Here is a 21,756-nt window from a genome sequence, read left to right as displayed (position 1 = left end):
CACAGTGTGCAGAGCGTGGGAAGAGGGTTCACTGCAGGTCTGGGCATTGGAAGGTGAGCAGAGCTGGAGCACAGTGTTGAGTGGGAAGGGGCAGGGTGATAAGGGAAGAGTAACACGGCAAAGGGCTATTCCTGGGACTCCAGCCTAAGACACTCTAGGCCCTGCATACAGACTTCTACATTTCAGACAGTTTCACCATGCCCCTGCTAAAACAAAGCAAAACAAAATGAAAACTCTGGAGACAGGCTGAGTGTGGTGGCACATGCCTTTAACCCCAATGCTTAGGAAGCAGAAACAGGTGGATCTCTGTGAGTTCAAGACCAGCCTCCACTCATAATGAGCAGCCTAGGTCACACAGAGAGACCCTGTCTCAAAATAAAATTAAACATACAGGCATATCCCAAAACAAAACAACAGCAACAAAAACATTCTGAGACCAAGATATCTTGGAAAGGAAACAGCTGAGGGATCTGTTGCAGATGCTAGCCCCAAAGGACTTATGACAAGTTGCCATACCCCCTACCAGCCATGCTAGGTAGCAGTTGGGGTGGGGATGGGCAGGGGAAATGAAAAGCCTATGTGAGCTAAAAAGCCACAGTACTTCATAATGAAGATTAAGACAGGCATTTAAAGCCAAGCTATGGAGCTTGCCTTTTATCCCAGCACTTGGGAGGCAGAAGCAGGCTGATCTCTATGAGTTCAAGACCTGGTCTACAGAATGAGTTCCAGGACAGCCAGGACTGTTACACAGAGAAACCCTGTGTCAAAAAGCAAAACCAAACAACAACAACAACAACAACAAAAAGGACAGGCATTTAATTTAAGGCATTGAATCCACACTGGCTCTAGGTAAGAGGGGAGGGATATTACCCACAACTGGGAAAGGCTTTGGGATAGGCAGATTGCCTGCATGGAGAAGTAACCATTGTATCTGGATAAACCAGGGCTACAAGCAGGATGTCTGCCCCTCGATGTCTTAACACATATTCCGGAAGGTAAAGCAGACGTGTTTGCTCTTGTAGGCCTGTAGCCTGTAACTCATTAACCCTTCCCACACCTGCTGTCCTTCCTTCCAGCTCAGCCCTTTGCCAGTAAACTGAGGACATCTCAGAACTTTATCATCTACATTGCAGTGCCTCTGGGAAGCCCTCTCTCCAGCTGTGCCCCACTGGTCCTGGATCCTGGTCCACTCAGTCCCGAGCATCAGTTGCACAGGCAGTCCTTTCTCCTTAAATTATCTATTGATCCTGTCCAGCTCCAGATATTATGCTGAGTACAAAAAGCCCAGAGAACCTCAGAGGCTGTCTTCCACCCTGGGAGAACATCCAGGTAGATAGAGGAGACAGCCTAAGCAGAAATAAGCCCAAGATCCCGAGAAGCCCCGATACCAGGAGTGTCCTAGGCTGTGCTGGACAGCATAGAAGTGACAAGATAGAGCTGTATCTTGAAGGACAATGGGGCACCAGTCCGAAGGATCAAAGGAAAAGGGAGGTGGGGTCAAGGGAACCATGGGACCCAGATGAAGTTTTGGACCCCCTGTGCAGGTACTTGAGTGTAGACACACACACACACACACATATACACACATCATGTGTTAGCACTTTGCAGGGAAGTTTGGAACATGCTTGGTCCCTCAGGCTCTGCCTGGGAAGACAGCTCATTGCTCTCGCCCCATAGTCTCATCTGGCTCATTGCCTTCGCAGGCCTGTAAAACTCCCAGCTTCAACTTTGGACTTTGTACCGGCACTAGAAATCCATTTGTTTATCAGGGCTGGTAGCGGTGCCTGCTGAGGTCTGTCTCTGAAGGGGCAGGCTGGACCCTTCTGCACTCCAGTTGCGCTAATCCCCAATATTGGAGGAGGGAGCAAGCCTGCTGTCCCTCAGTACTTGATGAGGTGTCTGATGAGTCTCTCCTGCTGAGGGCGCTGCAAATCCCGGTTGCTGCCCCGCCTTGCCTTCACCTGCACTTCCGCCCCGCCCACCCCGCTACAGTTCCAGGAGAGTCAAGCTTCTGCTCTGGCCCGCCCACCTGTCCAGGTTCAGCAGTCCCAGCCGGAAGCCACCTCCACGGGCTGTGCACAGTGTCTGAAGGTGGGAGCCGAGAGGGGGGAGACCTTGGGGGTGTGGGAACGGGTCCTCTGGTCTCTTCTGATCCACAAGGGCTCCTGTGCGCAGCAGAGAAACTAGATCCAGTTGGGGGCGTGTGTGTCTGTGCAGATCAGGAGGGCTGTGTATTGTTGTGTTGTGGGTTGAGAAGTGACAGTTGGAGGGGGTTGGGCTGTGAGTTCATTTGGAAAGTGACTTCGTGTGTATCTTTGGAAAGTATTTCCAGAGCAGGGCGGGGGAGGAAGGGAGCAGGTGTAAAACATTTGAAAAGCCTCACTGAACTCACTGCAAGGTGTAACAGACTCCTGTTTCTTGAGTACTGAGTGCCCAGGGAGAGGTCCACAGAGGCAACCTAAGATTGCTTGCGAATGAATGAATGAAGTAGGTATGTCTCCTTCCTGAGGCTTGCCCTTCTCCCGTCCAGGCACTTCTCTCCCCACCGCCTCCATTCACTTTACAAGCTGTGCGCCAAAGCCCAGATTCTCCCAGCTTCTCCCTGCCCCCAACCAGTCTACCGGAGTCCTCTGCCTCAGGGAAGTGTGTGGCTGGTGGTGGCCAGTTCTGACTGGATGCTGAGGAGGCAGAGGTCACCTATGGACCCTGGAGTAACCTCACCTGCAGGGAGGACTGATTTGGCGATGAAGGATGAAAACTCAGAGAGCTGAGGGGTAGATGAGGTGTGTGTGTGTGTGTGTGTGTGTGTGTGTGTGTGTGTGTGTGTGTGTGTGTGTGTGTAGGGTGGGGCTCTGTGGCCTGAGGGCCCCATGATGGATTTTGAGTCCCCCAACCAAGAACAGGACATATTTGGCCTATGGGGAGCAGTGAAGGAGTTTCCTCAGGTGATAGGCTCAGAGCTGGCTCTGGGAAGTGGATTGGAGGTGGTTACACACCTGTTAGGAGATCTTGGCAGGGGGACTGCGGCTACAAGGACAAAGTGTGGGTAGCTTGGACACGGCTGTGGCGGAGGGTGGGAAGGAGGGCTGAGTCACTGGAAAAAGAGATGGTACATCACGAGTGAGGGCATCCTTTGGGGTATCACACAGAGGAGTGAGTGTGGCTGAATACACCCCTAAGCTGGGTGCTTCAGTCCCTTGCCTGGCCACTCTGCCCAGGGACACCTCTGACTCTTGCCATCCTCCCGCGGACACTGCCCAGCCTCAGCTGTCTTGCTCTCCTTTCCCTGGCCATGCTTCAGGGTCACGTGTGTCTCTCTATATACTGTTGACCTCCTTCAGAGGTGTCCAAGCCTAATCCTATACATGTGATCTTCTCCAGCTACTCCCTTGGCTCAGATGCTCCTCCCCCAGGGTTTCCCAGCCCTGAGCGCCATGACCCTCATTGTGGGCTTTTCCTACTCAGGTGGTCGCCTGCAGTCGCTCCCTAGTATAAGCCCCACTGTGGTGGCAGAGTGTGGGACCCCTGTGGGTAGGGGTGAGTGAACAGGGCACTGGAAGGACAGGGGTGTATGGTAGGGGAGGATCCTGACACAGGAGCGGAGAGGCAGGGTGCCCTGACTGTCTGAGGATGACCGTCGGTTCCTGGGGTCTACTCCAGAGCTGGATAGCTCCGCACAATTGCTGTCCAGCTGCTTCTGTCCTGACTCCTATCCACTTGCCAAGCAACATGCCAGACTACGCTCTGGTGTCAGAGAGCTGAGTTCAAACTCTGGGGCCTCGGTTGAGTCATTTTCCATTCGGGGGCCTCTGTGCTGTCATTAATAAGGCAGGGATAGTGTTCATACTTATGTAGTGGGATTTTGTGAGCACAGTGCCTAGATCCTAAGGTGTGCTTACTAAAGGCATTAGGACCCCCTGTGTCAGCCCCTTTTAGAGCTGAATTCATTTCCTGGCAGCTTCTGTTCTCTTCCATGGACCAGTGGAGTGGGCAACGGTCCTGTCCTCAGCACCCTCCATCTAACCCTGACCCCTGCACCTCTGTATGTTTCAGGACTTGTGCCCCAGGGCTGCCTGGCGCCTGGGGTGTCCCTGGCGTTTTCTGACAGAGGCCGAGGCTCACCAATGTCGTCAGGCCTCTCCATGACAGAAGCAAACCAAAGTGAGTGGTAGAGAGGCATGGTGGTTGAGAATGGATCGGGTCCCCTGAGTTTCCCCCGGGGAGCCCCATCTGGGGACCTTTTGTAACACTGTCTCTTTCCGTGCAGCCGAGTTCTCAGTGTATAACACCACATCAGCAATGGCCCCTGGACTGGGCACCGGGGGCCGGGCGTGGCCCGTGCTGGTGGGGGTTGTGCTGGGGGCGGTGGTCCTCTCCATACTCATCGCGCTTGCTGCCAAGTGCCACCTCTGCCGCAAGTACCGTGCCAGCTATCAGCATCGCCCACTGTCGGGAACGAGGAGCGGGAACCACCCACAGGTGGGTGAAGATGAAGATGATGACGGCTTCATCGAGGACAATTACATTCAGCCTGGGGCCGGTGAGATGGACACAGCAGGCAGCCGGGACCACTTCGCTCTGTGAGCCCCATCTTTGGACACTCCCCACTTCCCTCCATGCCCGGCACTTGAAAGACAGTGATGCCTCAAGCCTCAGGGTCAGAAGTGGCTAGTACGTAAAGCTTGACCAGGACTCTGTTTTCCATTACTAGTCGCCAAAGTGACAATTCTGTTTCTCAGTAACTCTTCGCGTGGCTCCCTGCCGTCCCAGGATAAACCCTGACAGTGCATGAATGTGGGGAAAGGCCCCGGGAGCAGGCCTCTTGATTTCCTTTCCTTGCCCCCCCCTAGTTTTTACCGTAGTCACCCCCTGCCTGGGCTGCTTTTGCCCTTCATCACGATGGCAGCCCTGACCTACAAGTCCCAGGATTTCACACATGCCCCAGCAGAAGGCCGTGCCAAATTTCTTACTGAAAAAAATTTTCTTACCAAAATAAAGTATGTGACTTGGTTTTAATATGTCATGTTTTTTCACAGGAATTAATAAACCTATTTTCATTTTGGATTAACGTAAGAAGTCGTTCCTTTTACATTTTCTCTGATCCTAAACACATTGCTCATAGCTGGAAGACACTGCCCAGACTCCCTCTCCTCCAGGGTACCTCCAATGAGTATCTCTCTGGTCACAGTTTATTTTACCAAAATGATCTGCTTGCCCCCCAAGACGGGGTTTCTCTTTATAGCCCTGGCGGTCCTGGTCACTCTGTAGACCCCGCTGGCCTTAAACTCACAGAGTTCCACCTGCCTCTGCCTCCCTAGTGCTGGGATTAAATTTGCCATGCACCGCTGTTTTGTGCAAGTCCATGAAGATGGAGCGATGTGAAGGCGCATTCTATTAAGAGTCAAAGTGGAGCTGGAGAGACGGCTCGGGGGTTAAGACTACTTACTGCTCCTCCAGAGGATCCAGGTTCAGTGCTCAGCACTCACATGGCAGCTCACAGCCGTGTGTAACTCCGATTCCAGGGGATTCAACACCTGCTTCTGGCCTCTTCTAGAATTACATGCACTGGGGGTGCACAGACTTGCGCAGGTAAAACATCCCATACACCCAAAATTAAAATTAAAGCCAGCAATGGTGGTACACGCCTTTAATCCTAGCATTTGGAAGGCAGAAGTAGGCCGATCTTGGAGTTAGAGGCCAGCACGGTCTACAGAGAGTTCTAGGATAGACAGGGCTGCACAGAGAAACCCTGTCTAAAAAACAAAACAAAACAAAACAAAATTTAAGAATGAGAAATACTTCAGAGATGATTTAAAGTAGATGGAAGAATATGCATGGGTTATATGTGAATATTGTACCATTTTGTATGAGGTGCTTGTGTATATGGATTTTGGTTCTGTGGTACAAGGTTCCAAGAGACAGTGGCATTTGTTGAACGACTGAGGAGTGAATGTAGAAAGGTATGGAAATGGAGGCAAATGTGGAGGAGTTCATCAAGAATCTTAGTGATGGGAAGGCCGGGTGTGGTGGTGCATGCCTTTAATCCCAGAATTTGGGAGTGAAGGCAGCTGGATCTCTGACTTTGAGGCCAGCCTGGTCTTCACAGTGAGTTCCAGGACAGCCAGGGCTAATGTAGAAAGACGTCGTCTCGAGAAACCAAAAAAGAAAAAAAAAAAAAAGAAAAAGAAAAAAGAAAAAGAAAGAAAGAAAGAAGAAAACTGTGAGGCTCACAAGTCGGTCCAGAATGGGAAGTGTTTGCTGTGTGAGCCTGGCAGCCTGAGTGTGAGCCTTGTACAGGTCCCGTGCAGTGGTTCTCAACCTCCCTAATGCTGTGACCCAGTTCTTCATGCTGTATGTACCCTGACCATAAATTTATTTTGTTGCTATCTCATAACTGTTATTTTGTTGCTGTTACGAATTGTAATGTAGATACCTGATATATGATGCCAAGGGGTAGTGACCTGCATCTTGAGAACCACTGGTCTAACGGAAAAACTGACTCCAAAGAGCAGTCCCCTGACCTGTACACACACACACACACACACACACACACACACACACACACACACACACACACACGCAGTGGCACATCTGTAACCAAAACAAAACAAACAAAACAAAACAAAGTGACTGGGAGGGAAGGATGGCTCATACAGGCCGCCTTGAGGCGGGGGAGCTTGAGAGGGGAGGAACTTGAGAGGCGGGGAGCTTGAGAGGGAAGGAGCTTCAGTGGGGGGAGTTTGAATTAAGCTTCTTTCATTATAAGCAGTACCTGGCATAGAAACAAAGGGACAACTGATTTAGGAGGCAGGAAGCAGGTTGTCCTAGCCTTGTGGCTGGTGGCTGGCATTGTATCTGTAATGCTCTGTCATTTAGAGGGACATTGATGTGACTCTCCTCGAACTTCCAAAACCTTGAGGAGTCTAAGTTCCAAGGAATCAGGCAAGACACTGGTCCAACTTGGTCATGAATTCACCACTGATCTAATCAGCTAAGACTTGGGGGATGCAAGGGGCAGGGTCCTGTAGCACACGTGAGATTGGGTGTGGGGAGGTGTTGTCTGTTTGTCCCAGACAAGGGGCCATCCTCACAAGTCAGGTAGCTCCCCTGCCTGTGTCCACCCAGTGTCAGCCTTTGAAGGGAAAGTCCTCAGAGAAGGAAATGGGGGTGGAGGAAGTGGCTGATGCAGGGAGGGGCTTGAGAAAGGCAGGGATTTCAGATGGGCCACAGTGTCTGAGAGTCCCTAATCAGCCTGAAGCTGGAGTGGACTGTAGTGGCATTTGCTCCGCCCATGACCTTGGGCTATATGGCCTGAAGGAGGCGGTGCTTCTTGCCAGTGTACTCGACTTCTTAAAAGGAAGGGAAGAGGGTTCACAAGGTCCCAGCTCCCTTCTTCCTGGTGTGATTCAACCGCCAGGTGGATTCGCTCCTGGTCAGATCAACGGACGACTTCAGCTGCCTACTCGGTTCTGTATTTGTGAGTGTATTTCTTCAATTTATAACTTAATAAATTCCCTAATACTCCTTAAGCAGACTCCCATGGATTTCTTGTTTTAGTGGACAATACTAGTTAGGACCTCAGAAAGGGGGGCGGGGCGCTCCAGTTTAGAACAGCTGAGGCTCATCTGTGTCTTTTTTTTTTTTCTTCTTCAAAATGATAGAATTATGATAGACAAGCCCTTGGAAGCCTAGTGAGACAGCTGTTCAAGGCACTTGACTCATGCAAGTAGGACGCAAACCCGATGATGACCTGAGTTCAAACCCTGGAACCCACGTAAAGATGGAAGGAGAGAACCAACTCCACAGAGTTGTCCTCTGACCTCCCTACGAGTGCTGTGTACAAGCACATACACGGACAAACTGGTAATAAAGAAATAACTTAAGCCATTGTGGTTGCAGAGCAGAGAGGGAGCGGGACGAGAGACCGGTGGTTGATGAGACTTAGGGCCCGGCACAGACTCACTCCAGGAACAGGAAGGGGCAGAGTTGACTGAAGTCGCTGACACTGAATCTGGGGAGCTGCCCTGGTTTCTGGCTTGGCATCTGGCTACAGCAACAGGAAAGCAGGTTGGGGGAATGGCCATGATTTCCAGGGGGAATACCCAGGACAGAGGGTTCACCTGAGCGCCGTGCAGCCTGGGGACTCGGGTTTGGAGGCGTCAGCCATGTGGTCCTAGAGAGTAGCAATGTATGAAATTGTGGGAGAGGGCGATGGAGAGGAGAAGCTGAGGGAGGAGTGTCTGGCGGGCACGTTGTAGGGTTGCCTGGAGGTGGGGAGGAGGTAAGGAGAAGTCTGGCTCTTGGGGGTCTGAGTCGTCAGCTGTTCTCGAGTTCAGAGATGCTTTGACTCTCGAAGACTTGGGAAGAACACAGGCTTCCACAGCCTGAGACCCTGAAGGAGCTCTCCTGAAGAGTGGGCCTAAGGGGCTATGGACACATCCCGGCCTCTAACATGCTGTAAACAAGGTTTGACCTCCTCCCCTCCCCTCAGCCTCCACTGAGGAGGCCCTGCCCTGAGTGTGGTTCTGGGCCTGAGAGTAGGTCAACTGCCCACATCCTTACATATGCTTCAGGACATGGGTTGGAATTTGTGAGGACCCAGGAGGTGGTAAGTGCCTGGTTCAAAATTAGCAGTTGTTTTTCCTGCCCGAAGCACTCAAGTTCCACAAGGCTGGCTTCCTCCCAGACTTGCTGTTGGATGCCAGGCCTGGCTGAGCAAGACCCTGAAGTCTCAGAACCCTGGACCCTGTCCTAGGGCCTCATTGGATTCTTTGGGGGCAGTCTGTTCCTGTGTTCCGCATGCTTGGTTCCAGGCACGGGGTGGGGGTGGGGGGTACTTGACCTGGGTCATAGGCTCTGAGGGACAAAGGTACTGAACCACAGAGAGAATCATACCGTTAACTTGACCCCCTCTTTCTCATCCGGCCTCTTCTGGCTTCAGGTCCTGCCCCCAGCTTGCCACTGCCCACTCCTCACCAATGGCCACTACTTGCCATGCCCAAGAGCCTCCAGTTGAGACCTGGTTCTGGAGGAGAACCTAGCTTCTTGGCTGCCTTCAAAGGCATAACCGTGTCTCTTATGCTGCGTGAGGGAGGGGTTGTGAAAGCCGCCGGGGAGAAGTTTAAGAAACTCCCAGGCTGGGGAGAAAGCTTATTCAGTAGAGCTTAACACCAAGAGCACAAACACCAAGACCTCATGTTTAAGTCTGCATCTCAGAAAACATAAAAAGCTGGGCGTGGTGGCACACGCTTGTAATCCCAGGATGGGAGAGGCGGAGACAGGTGGACCCCTGGGAATCGCTGTCCAACCAACCTATCCCATTTGGCAAACATCAGGCCAATGGAGACACTGTCCCAAAACTCATGGTGAATGACTCTTGAGGACGCTTGAGACTGATCTCTGTTCCCCGCACAAAGGAGCACACGTGTGCACCCATGCATGCATAAACACACACACACACACACACACACACACACACACACACAAGCCCTTCTTACCAGCATCCTAGCAGTGATTTGAGAGCACAGGTTAATTCAAATTCCAGTTCTGACACTGAGATGCTGTGTGACCTTGGGCAAGTTATTGAACCTCTCTGTTCCAATTCTCAGTAAAATGGATATTGTAATGGTATTCACTTCATATTGTTGGTGAGACTGAATTCTATATGTAAAGCTGAGAGTAAGTGCTAACTAGGTCCCTGATGATTGGCACTCCACAATAGTTCCCTACAATAGGTAGCCAGCGTTCATTCTGGGGGAGGAGCTTGCTAAGTCTCTTCCCTTGTCATTCACTTCTTGTTGGAGATTTGAAAGGCGGCTTCCTAGGAAGGACTCAGAAGATCTGGTGAGGACAGCAAAGGATTTGGATGAAAACCTCCAATGCTGTAAAAACATTAAAATGAACAGCAAGAACAGCATCAGTATTGTACTTCTCCCAGCAGCTCTGCTGGACAGACAACCCTACAGGCTAAGGCTCAAACATCTTAGCTGCTACTTGCTGGCTGCACCCAGCAACCGATGCCAGGACCCATAATCTCACCTGGAAGTAGGAATAACACAGACTCAGAGAAGAATACTCTTGGCGGGGGCATCCCTACCTGGCCTGAGCTGACTGCCTTCCACACTTGGCCAGAGCATGTAGGCCCAGGAGATTCAGGGTATAAGCTCCAGGTTGGGAGAACAGGATGGCATAGGAAAACTGGCAAGCCTCACCAGGGGCGACTTCCAGGATGACATCCAGGGCACTGAGCCTGAGGGTGTGTGTGGAGGCTTCCTGGTGCCTGAAGGGAGCTCCTCTAGGGCGACCAGGCAGTCTGGGGTCTTGCATAGGATGTGACTAGACCAGAAGGGGCAGTTTCTAGAGAACATTCTCACAGTGTCCAGATGTCTAGGAAATGTGCATGAGGATGTAGAGCTTGACTACAGCCTCAGGAGGGAGGGTATCGCCTTTCTTTCTCTACCTCACCTGCTGCCGGTGTTTTGCTCAAGGCCAGTTTGGATATTTATTTATTTATTTATTATCTATCTGTCTGTCTGTCTATCTATCTATCTATCTATCTATCTATCTATCTATCTATCTACTATCTATCTATCTATCTATCTATCTATCTATCTATCTATCTATCTATCTATCCGAGACAACAGGGTCTTACTATGAAGCCTTGACTGGCCTGGAACTTGCTATGTAGATCAAGAGGGCCTTGAACTTCCAGAGATCTGCCTGCCTCTGCATCTCCCCGCCCCACCCCAACTCCCTTTGGCTCTCTTTGTGCCCAGGTTTGGACTTTGAGATCCATCATGTCGACCTCTCCCCAGCACAGCAGTTTCCCTGTCCATCATCTCACCATCGAATGTCCCAGTGAAACTCCAGCCCCCAGCCAACAACCCCTCCCCATGCCTGCAGCCTGGTCCAGCCATGCCTGATGAGGCCTCCCAGGCCTGGAACTTCTAGGGAATGGGTGTATTTTTCTCAGAAGCCCATTTTACCCAGAATTCAGTCTATTCTATTCTAAAAAGATGTATGAAATGCAAACTATGTAGAGGGATTTAAGCGTTGAAAAATTTACTAGGTGAAAAGGTAATAGCATCCTGGGCATGCTCTGTTGGCAAGGAAGTCCCTCAGGCTGGAGAGACCAACACCGTGTAGTCTTTACATCCTGCTTTAGGGTCTCTGAGCTGGCCCAGCTGGAGGGTCTGTTGTTCTTTATATCCTATTTTGGATTGATGGTCAGTCCCTCCCTCCTCCATAGCAACCCTTTAAAACGGCCTCCACCTTGCAGGGAGAATGGCCATTGGTCAGGGACTCCCTCAGTTTTCTGCTTCAAACCCACAAACTTACCTTCATCACCACATTCTTCTTTATCTTTACCAAAATGAGTAGCAACACCCCCCCCCCCATCCACCTTGCACCTTGGGGCTGCCAGCCTTGCCTGCTCCAAGGCTGACTTCTACCTTCCATCTTGAGGTGATCACTGCTTAGTCAACCACATCTCTCCCATCTGGGCTCCTCTGTGGGTCCTACTTTCCCAGCATCCCTTGCATCCTGGAGCTTTATCTGAGCAGCCCCTAAGTCCCAGTACCTTACATCTGGACTGTGCCTTGATTTCTCAACTAGTTCCCTGGCTCCACTTCTGCCCCTTGCAATCCACTATCTGCAGACATGTGCTCACCTGAACACACAGTTCTGACCAGGCCATTTCTTCATTTAAAATCCTCACTACAGCCTGGGAGACGGCTTCAGCGGAAAGTGTTTGCCATGCAAGGCTAAGCACTAGAGTTTGGATCTCCCGGGCTCAGTGGAGGCAGGGAGTCTCCAAGTCAAGCTGCTGACCAGATTAGCAAAAACAGCAACCTCCAGGCTCAGGGGTAGACCCTTCCTCAATTTATAAGGTGCAGAGAGATGGAGGAAGGCACCCAATGTCAACCTAATATCCCCACATTCACGTGTACACATGTACACATGCATCCATTCACACACGGATGCAAAGCACACATATATGCATACTACCAAACTTGAAACAACCCTTCCCTAGCTTCCTCTCAGTCATAAGAAAGTGGCCCATGCCGGGTGGTAGTGGCGCACGCCTTTAATCCCAGCACTTGGGAGGCAGAGGCAGGCAGATCTCTGTGAGTTCGAGGCCAGCCTGGGCTACCAAGTGAATTCCAGGAAAGGCACCAAAGCTACACAGAGAAACCCTGTCTCGAAAAACCAAAAAGAAAGAAAGAAAGAAAGAAAGAAAGAAAGAGAGAGAGAGAGAGAGAGAGAGAGAGAGAGAGAGAGAGAGAGAGAGAAAGAAAGAAAGAAAGAAAGAAAGAAAGAAAGAAAGAAAGAAAGAAAGAAAAAAATGGAAGTGGCCCACCTGTTAAGAGACCCCTGAAGCCCTCGCCTGGCACCCCCCTCTCTGGCCTTCGTTGTTCTCACCTTTCTTCAGCCTCAGACACCCTCTCTGCTGTCTCTAAATTGCTAAGGCCCTTTGCTTTCCTGTCTGCGCTCCTCTTCCCAACCCTCGCCCCTCAGGGTCAGCTGCGTCCTCAACTCAGCATTTCTGGGATGTTTACCCATTTCTTCTTTTCCTCCTGAGGCTAATCTCCACCTCCACAGAGGAGCAAGCCGGCTAACAACTTGAGCCACAGTCCCCCTGATTAAAATCTTTTCATGTTTTTCAGTGTCTTGAGGACAAAGTCTAAATTCCTCCCCGGCTCTCAACAGGGAGGAAGAGCGGATGCCTCCCCTAATCTCTTGTAGTGTGTTTGTGTAGTGGCAGGGGGCTGAGTCAGCTGTGGAGACTGGGGTGGGAGGTGCATCGGGGCAGATTTCTCTGAGGACTGTTCACTGCAGGGTGTTGGGTGGGGTAGGAGGTAGGGGCAGCGAAGGCAGAGGGAGGGTGGGTTCATCTGCGGAGGAGGCTTTGCTGAAAGCAGGGGTGGAGGAACCTGACAAAGGGTGAGAGTGGACCGCAGAGTCTCAACCAGAACTCAAGGGAGGTGAAGACAGTTCGGAGTGTCTTCAAGAAGAGATAGCTTTGGAGAGCAGAGAGGCTAGCGGGCTGCCGATGGTGATGTGGGCTTAGCAGAGGCTGAGTGAAATGTTTGAAACAAGGCAGTGACAGGCAAGGACGGACTGCAGGCCTGCTTTAGTGCTGGAGGCGGTAGATGTACTGCTAGCTGGCTGCATTACCTGCCTCACATTACGGTCGGGTGGGTGGATGGCCGACCTCTACAGCCTTATGGAGCGGGCCATCTGGGACACGTGCTGTATTCTCTCCCTCACAGCCTTCCCTGGGAGGCTGACACCATTGCCACATGCTCAGTGAGATGTCTAAGCTGTGTGTCCCCTTCCTGTTTTCCAAGCTTCTGTGTTTCTGAACTCCTTCAATTTCTTTTTTCTTCCCCCCACCCCCTGCCCCCCCCCCGCCCCCGCCGGAGCTGAGGACCGAACCCAGGCTAGGCAAGCGCTCTACCACTACCACTGAGCTAAATCCCCAACCCTCCTTCAATTTCTTAAAAGAAATATTGAAAAGAGATGAGGCCTGTCTCAGCCAGCAGGAAAAGGGACCCCTCGCTTATTCCAGGTGGAAGGATGTCCTGTGGTCCCTTGCCTCCCAGGAGCTGGCCTGGGACTGCATCTCTTGGGAACCCAGAAAGAGTGAAGATTTCTCAGGGAGAGAGTTGAAGGCCTCAGGAGGGAAGGACTCCAAGCCAGGTGTGCCCTGGCCTTACTTCCCTTCCTGGCTAAGGGTGGGTCTCGCTGTCCTTGTGCATACATTGCCATCTGCCCAAGCCGCAGTGCTTCAGTCTCAACAAAAGCACCTGCTGCGCATTAGGCTGCACGTTAGGTCCACATTGGGAACAGGGATCAGTAGACAACCAAAAACCAAAACACTCTGCAAGGAGGAGCTTGACCCTGACTGAGTCTCTTCAGGCACATCATGAGCTCTGGGTTAGCATCTGCAGCTGAGGATGCTTTGGGCTTCAAAAAAGAGCAAGTCACCAATTTAAGGGACAGGGTCAGGGAGGGCTCCCTAGAGAACGTGGCTTCCCAGAGAATGGGGTCTTCAAGGATGAGGATGGAACACAGGACAAACGCTGGGATGAATGAGGGAATGTTGAAAGTGTATGGAAATAGTTGGGTGTGGCTGGTCCAGGAGGCAGGGAGAACAAGACACGTGGCATTAGGAAAAATTTTGAGGTAAAGATTTTAAGGTAGATTTTTATTTCATTTTAGTTGTATGAGGGTCACTTTAGCTCATGTGTGTGTCTGTGTTGTGTGGACTTGAGGAGTGTGGATAAAGCTACACAACCAGGACAAACACAAAGAGGTCCCTTCTGAAGAGTGTGGAGGTGTGTGTTGTCAGGCGGATGTCTATGAGGGGCTCAGAGGAGATGGATTGTTACTGGTCTTGGGGAGGAGACAATGAAAGTGCCTCCAATGTCTGGGACCACGATGAGGGCTCTAACTGGGATGCCGAGTGGTTGGTGGCACCTTCAGACCAGATAGATGTAGAAACCCCCAAGGTAGACGGCAGTGATCCCATTTTGAATGTGCACAGGGATGAAGCTCCATGGAACATCCAGAAGATGGGTTTCCGTTGTTCTGGCATTCTGGGACATGTGCTGTCTTCCTCCCCTGGCTCCGCCCACCTTGCCCTTCTCTCAGTTTGCAGCCCCCTTCCCCTTGTCCTCCAGCCCTGCATCTCTCCAGGAGACATGTTTGCCCTGTCTGCCAAAAGCAACTTTCCCCATCAGACCTGCAGCTCCACTGTTAAAAGTCATTATGAGTTCCATCTTGTCCACTTGGCAGAAGTATGCCTCTCCTGATAGGGGACAGGGGCTCAATGGCAGACCAGGACTTAATGGTGGTTGTGGCCTGCCTTGCCCACGTGAGCTGTCTTTGTTTCCCAGGTAGGGGAGGAAGACATACCCCTAAGAGGTGCGTTCTTTGCGGGGATGGGTCTAACGGCTGGCTGTAAATCAAGGTTGTCTCCTTCTATTACGGGAATGGAGCCTAATTGTAGGTCAATCTTGGTGAATAAATATTAGCAGAAACTTCTTAGCAAACCTAAACTTCAAGTGTGATACAGAATTTTCTTTCTTACAGTTTCTAACAAGCCTGGTTAAAGTACTACTTATCTTCAAATTGTACTACTTAGCTTCACATTGGAGGCAGTGCTCCTTTAGCGAAATTCTACTTTGTGTAACTTAATATTTCCCAAGCGAGTTTATTAGTAAATCCTTTATAGCAGCAGTACTCAACCTTCCTAATGCTATACCCCTTTAATATAGTTCCTCACGTTGTGGTGACCCCCCCCACACCACAAAGTTATTTCTTTGCTATTTCATAACCATAATTTTGCTACTGTTATAAATCCTAACGTAAATATTTGACATGCAGCATATCTGATATGTGACCCCTGTGACAAGTTCGCTCGACCCCAAATGGGCTGCGACCCACAGGTTGAGAAATGCTGCTTTATAGCATCACTTTTCATCCTTGAAGTTTCTCCTGCCTCAGCATCTTTTAGGAGGCAGGTCTCTGGTGTCTTCACATAATCTGCACTTTGTGTAGCAGGAAGTGGTAAAAGCAGTAGACTATGTTCCTGTTACCTGGAAATGCATACCACAGGAAGAGAGATCCCTTCCACAGTGACTCCAAGCAGGCAGTAACTTACTGCCTGAGGAGGGTTTGAACACCTCTTCCGTGCCTGGAACCCAGAAGCGGGCCACTGGTACAGCCACCACACGGATTGCAGGCTGTCCTTGTTTCCCAGGTAGGGGAGGAAGACATACCCTCCAAGCCATCCCTCAGGGAATCCACAAAAGGCAGACTATATAGGGCAGGGAGCACATTTCTAGAGAAACAGTCACCAATACCGGTGGCTAAATCTCCCTTTGAATTAGCAAGGGAACAAATGTGAAGGACTGGGTTCCCCCACTCTCTCTGGGTCTTCCCAAACCTGTGGAATTCTCTGGGCCGAACTTCCCCCTTCTCGCATGAGAAAAGAAGCCCCAGGTCTGGTTAAAGACAACATCATGGCACCATAGCCTGAACTCAGTGGGCTGTGGGGGTGGGGAGCGAGGGTCTCTGAGGTGAGCCGGTGAGGTGAAGACAGCTGCAGTCACCTTTTTATTGCACATTTGCCAGGAGTCCAGTCATCTCACTGAGGATAGCATTTAATCCCAACAAATCAACGGCAACACTGTTCTAAGAACTGAGGCAAGAGAGGCTAAGCCACCTCACCCAGGCCCCGGCTGCGAGGCTATAAGCTCAAAGGCATTTCCGGTCCAGGTCCATCTCATCAGGGAGCCATTTCCCTGTGCTTTGCCAAAAGTCACTCTCTCTGAAGAACAATCACTGGTCTATTCATGGGTTTGCAATGGTCACTTGTGTGGAGACCCTGGGTGATGTCATAGGGCAAGGCTGGAGTTGTAGGGTCTTAGAAACACAGGTCAAATCTTCAGGAATTCCAGACGTGCCTAGAGACCCCAGAACCAGGCAGAGAGCACGACAGTCCCCAGACACAAGCATTCAGTCCCAAGGAGGCATCCATCACTCACCTTCTCATGGTGTGGATGTGTGGGTACCCATGAGCTCCTAATCACATACTAGGCAATCCCACGGCAGGGGGGCACACCTATATGCACGCACCTGTGCACATCACGAGTTCTGGGGACACTGTGAGTCGGGGCATGGGAAGAAGGGTTCCATCTCTGTCAGATGAGGCTGGCAATGCTGGAGGTGGTCTCGTGACGCTGGCCAGAGGACAACTGTCCTGAGATGCTAAAGATGCTGCTGTTACTGCTGTGGCCATTTTGGGTGGAGGGTGCCGCTGTACAGATCGGGGGGCAGTGTCCACTCACACCCACCTGATACAGCAGCAAACCCAGCAACAAGACTGAGCCTAAGGAAGCCAGGGTAATGCCCACAGACAGCATGGCAGCCAGTGGCCGAGCCGGAGCCGGGGCAGCAGCCAGCCCAGCCAAGGTCAGGCCCGTGACCAGCAGCACAAAGCCACTGAGCAACACCACAACAGCATCGGCCCCTCCGCCGCTGCGCAGCAGGGCCACGTGCTGGGCCTGGCGTATACAGTTCATATCCTGCACGGCCGAGCTCATCAGCTGCTTCACCAGAACCAGCAGGGCCAGCAGGCAGAGCACAGTGCCCACAGCTAGTCGCCATTCGCCAGAGCGGCTGCTGGTGGAGGACAGCAGTGCCACACCGCCTGCCCCACAGCCAGCCACAAGGCCCACGGCCACGGAGAAACAGAGCAAGGAGCGCCGGGGCTGCTGGGACCACCAGAGCTCCACCTGCTCTGCCAGGACATCTGGGGGCAGCCCCCCGTCCACTGAGGCTTGTTGGGGCATGGCTTGGTCAGGCAAGGTCAGGTTAGAAGATCAGTGTTAGAGCTCCAAGGATGTTTATCGTGGCCTGGTGTCTCCATCCCCTGGTTGGCGGCTAGAGGCCCAGTCTCCTCCTCTTAGTCCGGGCTATGGTTACCATCACCTGCAGGACGGGAAGGACCACATGCTATCTCCCACCCGTCTGGCCCTTACTCACAGTCTCACCTGGATGTCTTAGGGAAGAGCCCCGAGGATCTTCCCCAGGGTCCACAGGACCTGCTCCTGAAGGCGGCAGCCCCAGCACTGCACCTTGGGAAAGCACCGCCCCTGACCCCCGCAGAGTTCACTCCATCACGGAGTTCCCCCTCCCCTTCAAGGAATCCCCTTGCCCAGCCCCTGACCTCTCTAGTTCTGGCTGTCTCCATCCAGGCTGTCGGAGGGAGCTGGTGCCACAGTGGATGATGGGACTGACAGAGATAAAGCCTCATTCAGGATCCGACACTCACATGGCCTCAGCTGTCACTGCTGGGTCCTGGATGGGAGGAGTTGTGAGGAGGGGAGGCTGGTGACTTAACCCTTCTGGAACCAGCAGGCTGACCCTGACCTTTCTCTCCTAGGGCTGTATCCTTCCTTCTCTGTGGGTTAGCACCTGACCCCTAACACACTTCTTCCTCTAATCCGACTCCATCTCGGTCTGGCAATCAAGAGGCAGGCTCCAGACATCTCTCTCCAGTGCTGATCTTCCTGCTGGGCCAAAGTCATCTCTGATGCAACAGGGCCCAACCCGAGTTCCTCATCTTACCCTAACCTGTTTCTCCTGTGTTGCTTCCTCAAGATGATACAACCATCCCTGAGCCCACCCAGGGCTCCTCAACTCCCTCTGCTGTTCCAATCCGATGCCCTCGGGGGCTGCCTCTTGCCTCTAAGCGTGTCTCTATCCAGTCTGTCCTCAGTTCTCGCCCAGAACCTGCTTCCTCCTCCCTCACTGACCTGATTGCTCCGCACTGGTCTACCCGGGCTATACCCTCCACATGTTCTCCAAGGCAGCAAAGGAGGGCTCTGGATTTGAACCTCAGCCTAGTCCTTCCCACCGTGGGAATGTGGGGAGGGATCTAACAGTGTTACTCATTTAACCTGTTCCCTAGAGGACAGGCAGCATGACTCACACCAGGTAAAAATAAAGCTCGCGCTGCCGGCCAGGAGCCCAGCTTCCTGCAGCAGGAGAGGCCGATCCTGTAGGAGCCAGCTGCGAGTCCAGCAGGGGCTTGAGTGGGACAGGGAAGGCCCAGTTCACGTCTTAGAGCCCTTATCTGAAAAGTGAGGAGAGAGGGGTTTATTCTGGGGAGGGGGAGAGCCATCTGACATCTTCCTTTCAGATTTTCCATGGGGCAAAGGGGTAAGAGATTCTCGGGGTGAATCAGAGGGGCCTAAGTCTTGGAGACCACATGGACCACACAGCCGAGAACGGGATTTTACTCCAAAGAGACGGAGCTGTCTTCCACTACCCCTCGGTCCTCTGCAGGGGTTGCTCAGCACGCAAAGTGGGCGTGGTAGATGCCCACGCCCCCACGGGTGGTGGGGGAGGGGCCATGGGAGGAGTCGGTCCCATCGTTTCCCAGCACTGTGGCTTGCTGGCCTGAAGGTGCTGGCACAGGCCTACCCGGGAACGACCCCAAGGTGGGTGGAGGTTCCCAGTAGTAGAACCAGTGGACAGGTGGGGGTGGAGCGGTTGGGGAGGTGTGGGGGCACTCACGAGAAGCCTGGGCTGTGCTGGATCCGATTTGGGCAGGCAGGGCCCAGCAGGTGGGGCGCTCAAGCTCCGTTTCCGGGGAGACGCTTCACCTGCCTAACCTGCATCCAGGTGAGCTGGAAGGAGGGGGATTAACAGGTGCTGTTTCCAGGGCAGGGCCAGAGCCAATTGGCTGACGTGGCCCGGCGCCTTCTGTGGGGCTGAGACATTCCTGGAAAGGGAGGGGCCCTTGTCTGCTGCTGTTGGGTCTGGAACACAATATGCAGACGCGGTCAGCAGGAGGAAAGAATGCTGTCCCTCTGCCCCGGTCTGAGCTCCAACCCACCTCCCCCAAATCCAACCGCACTTTATCTTTAGCCCCTCCCTGAATACCTACCTCCAAGCCTGCACGTAATCACAGTCCAGGCCTGTCCAGTAAACTTTGCACTCTGAGAGGCTGAGGCAGGAGTATAGCCCGAGGGAAGCACCACACCTGACCTGAAACCTCAGCTCCATCTCCTCACTCCAGCGGATTCTGGACTTGAGTTCTAAATCCCAACTGTACCCCCTCAGCCCCAGTCTTGACTTCTGTCCTTGAGTCTAGCCCCTCAAAATTCAGCTTTGCCTCAAAGTCAGCCTCAGCACCATAGTCCTACATCAGTGATACCCCAAACTCTGCTCCAGTATCTCCATCTTGAGCTCCCCCAAAGAAGACCTTGGTTTCTTTTACTTGAGGCCACAAGTGGGTGGCAGGGTCAGCCTGCCCCATGGGTGGGGAGAAACCTTTCAGGTGGACAGCTGGCGCTCCCAGAGTAAACACTTCTTGGATAAGTTCCACATCCCTTTCAAGGCACAGGAAGCCCTTGCCCTCCAGCCAGGGTGTCCTTCAGTTCTACGGACTGTCCTCTGTCCGCCTCCATTTGACCTGGCTGCTTCCGCTGCACTCCCGGCCTGTGCTTCCCCCACAGTCATCCACAATTGCTCTTCCTTGTTCTTAATTGCCCCTCAGTTAGCTTTCACCTCCACCCTCCCCACCCCCCAGATGTGTATCCCCAGCCAGTTCAGGGATAGCGACCAGATTACTGACGACCGTGATCTCAGCAGCCAGCACTCCGTAGCCTGTACATGCAGGGTGATCGATAAACGTTTGTTGAGTAGTTGGCGAAATAATAGTGTGAACTGGTGAGAACCCGGGTTCAAGTCCCAGCACCCACATGGTGGCCCACAACCGTCTGTAACTCCAGTTCCAGGGGACCTGACACCTTTACACAGACATACATGCAGGCAAAACACCAATGCAAATAAAACAAAATTTAAAAAACAAAACCAAAAAACCTGCCAAGGGGTAGTGGCAGGCAGATCTGAGTTCGAGGCCAGCCTGGTCTACAGAGTGAGTTCCAGGACAGCCAGAGCTACACAGAGAAAAACTTGTCTTGAAAAACCAAGGTGGGTGTGTCCCAACAGGTGCCTAATTTGAGCCTTGAGTATTTGGGAGGAAACAAGAAAGACAAGTTGGGCCCAGGCTGTATGGGCCTTGAATGCCTCAGGGATGCATCTGGACAATGCAGGATATCCACAAAGTGTTCTGAAGTGGAACAGGGACATGGTTCAGGCTCTGCTTCTAATTGGCAAATCTGGTTCTCAAATACCCTGCCGCAAGTTGCCAGAGGGTGGCTGGCTGGAGGGTGTGTGGACTGTCACATGTGTCCTCTCTACTCTAAATATACGTCAGTATGTTCTCTCTTCTTTTGATGTGTATGAAATAAAAAAAAACTCAAGACAAACAAACAAACAAACAGACAAACCGAAACCAAAAGGAAATCCAAGTTATCTCTTCCCATGACCTGTTTGCAGAATAACTGCCTGGCCTGGCTTCCTCTTCGTTTTGTCCTGTGCAGAACCCGCAGCCTCATAACTCCAGAACAGCGTGCTTTGTGTGTATATGTATGAGGTTATTTATGTGATTTGAGCCTTTCTGATAGCCCGTTTCAAAAGACACAGGTAAAATTAACACATTAAGATGAACGTATTTGGGGCTGGAGAGATGACTCAGTGGTTAAGAGCACTGGCGGCTCTTCCAGAGGTCCTGAGTTCAGTTCCCAGCAATCACATGGTGGCTCACAACCATCTGAAATGAGATCAGTTCCCCTCTTCTGGACTGCAGACAGAACACTGTGTACATAATAAATAAATAAATCTAGAAAAAAAATGAACGTATTTGCTGGGCTGTGGACATAACCCAGTGGTTGCTCATCCCTAGGTTCCATCCCCAGTGCTGCAAAAATACGTGTATTTGAATTCTAAAATATATTTTATTATGGAAGGTATTAATGTGCTCTTTGAAAGTCTTTTTTTTTTTTTTTTTTTTTTGGTTTTTCGAGACAGGGTTTCTCTGTGTAGCTTTGCGCCTTTCCTGGAACTCGCTTTGGAGAAAGTCTTTTATTATACATACAAAGTGTATCTCAGTTCAAATTAGCTACACACCAAGTACCCAGGAACCACCTCTGCCTGGGGCTGTGTCTTCACTGGGGAGCACAACTCTGGCTAGCTTTCCCCTGAAGAAAAATTTAGGGCTGGCTGACTGCTGCAGGGCAGGCTGAAAATGGGGGACATTGTATGACATTGTGGGTGTTAATCCTGCCACTTTGCGAAGCTTTGTAAATATGACCCCTTTATAAGAAACAGGCGGGG

At 51.8% G+C, this 21,756-nt stretch overlaps 2 protein-coding genes across 2 annotated transcripts; one reads left to right on the top strand and one right to left on the bottom strand.

Annotated features, from left to right (window-relative positions):
* The first annotated feature begins 1,992 nt into the window (after positions 1–1,992).
* On the top strand, positions 1,993–5,068 carry CUNH1orf210 (chromosome unknown C1orf210 homolog). Its single transcript, XM_052717827.1, has 3 exons — positions 1,993–2,091; positions 4,054–4,161; positions 4,268–5,068. Exons 2-3 carry the CDS (start codon positions 4,125–4,127, stop codon positions 4,582–4,584), a joined length of 354 nt encoding a protein of 117 aa, XP_052573787.1. The 5' UTR covers positions 1,993–2,091; positions 4,054–4,124; the 3' UTR covers positions 4,585–5,068.
* An 11,041-nt stretch (positions 5,069–16,109) lies between these two features.
* Positions 16,110–17,867, bottom strand: Tmem125 (transmembrane protein 125). Its single transcript, XM_052717963.1, has 2 exons — positions 17,738–17,867; positions 16,110–17,499 (listed from the first exon to the last, which is right to left on the bottom strand). The coding sequence occupies exon 2, from the start codon at positions 17,358–17,360 to the stop codon at positions 16,710–16,712; it is 651 nt and encodes a 216-aa protein (XP_052573923.1). The 5' UTR covers positions 17,361–17,499; positions 17,738–17,867; the 3' UTR covers positions 16,110–16,709.
* Positions 17,868–21,756: the final 3,889 nt, after the last annotated feature.

The sequence above is a fragment of the Peromyscus californicus genome, unplaced genomic scaffold, assembly GCF_007827085.1.
Source record: "Peromyscus californicus insignis strain IS unplaced genomic scaffold, ASM782708v3 Scaffold_5__1_contigs__length_169319896, whole genome shotgun sequence".
NCBI lineage: Eukaryota > Metazoa > Chordata > Mammalia > Rodentia > Cricetidae > Peromyscus > Peromyscus californicus.
The sequence above is the reverse complement of the archived record's forward strand: the minus strand, read 5'-3'. Positions and strand labels throughout refer to the sequence as shown.

Bases quoted from the DNA above. Each gene is read 5' to 3' on its own strand.
- CUNH1orf210 (XM_052717827.1), top strand. From the start codon at position 4,125: ATGTCGTCAGGCCTCTCCATGACAGAAGCAAACCAAA. The intron at 4,162-4,267 runs GTGAGTGGTAGA...CTTTCCGTGCAG, and splicing joins CATGACAGAAGCAAACCAAA to CCGAGTTCTCAGTGTATAAC.
- Tmem125 (XM_052717963.1), bottom strand. From the start codon at position 17,360: ATGCCCCAACAAGCCTCAGTGGACGGGGGGCTGCCCCCAGATGTCCTG.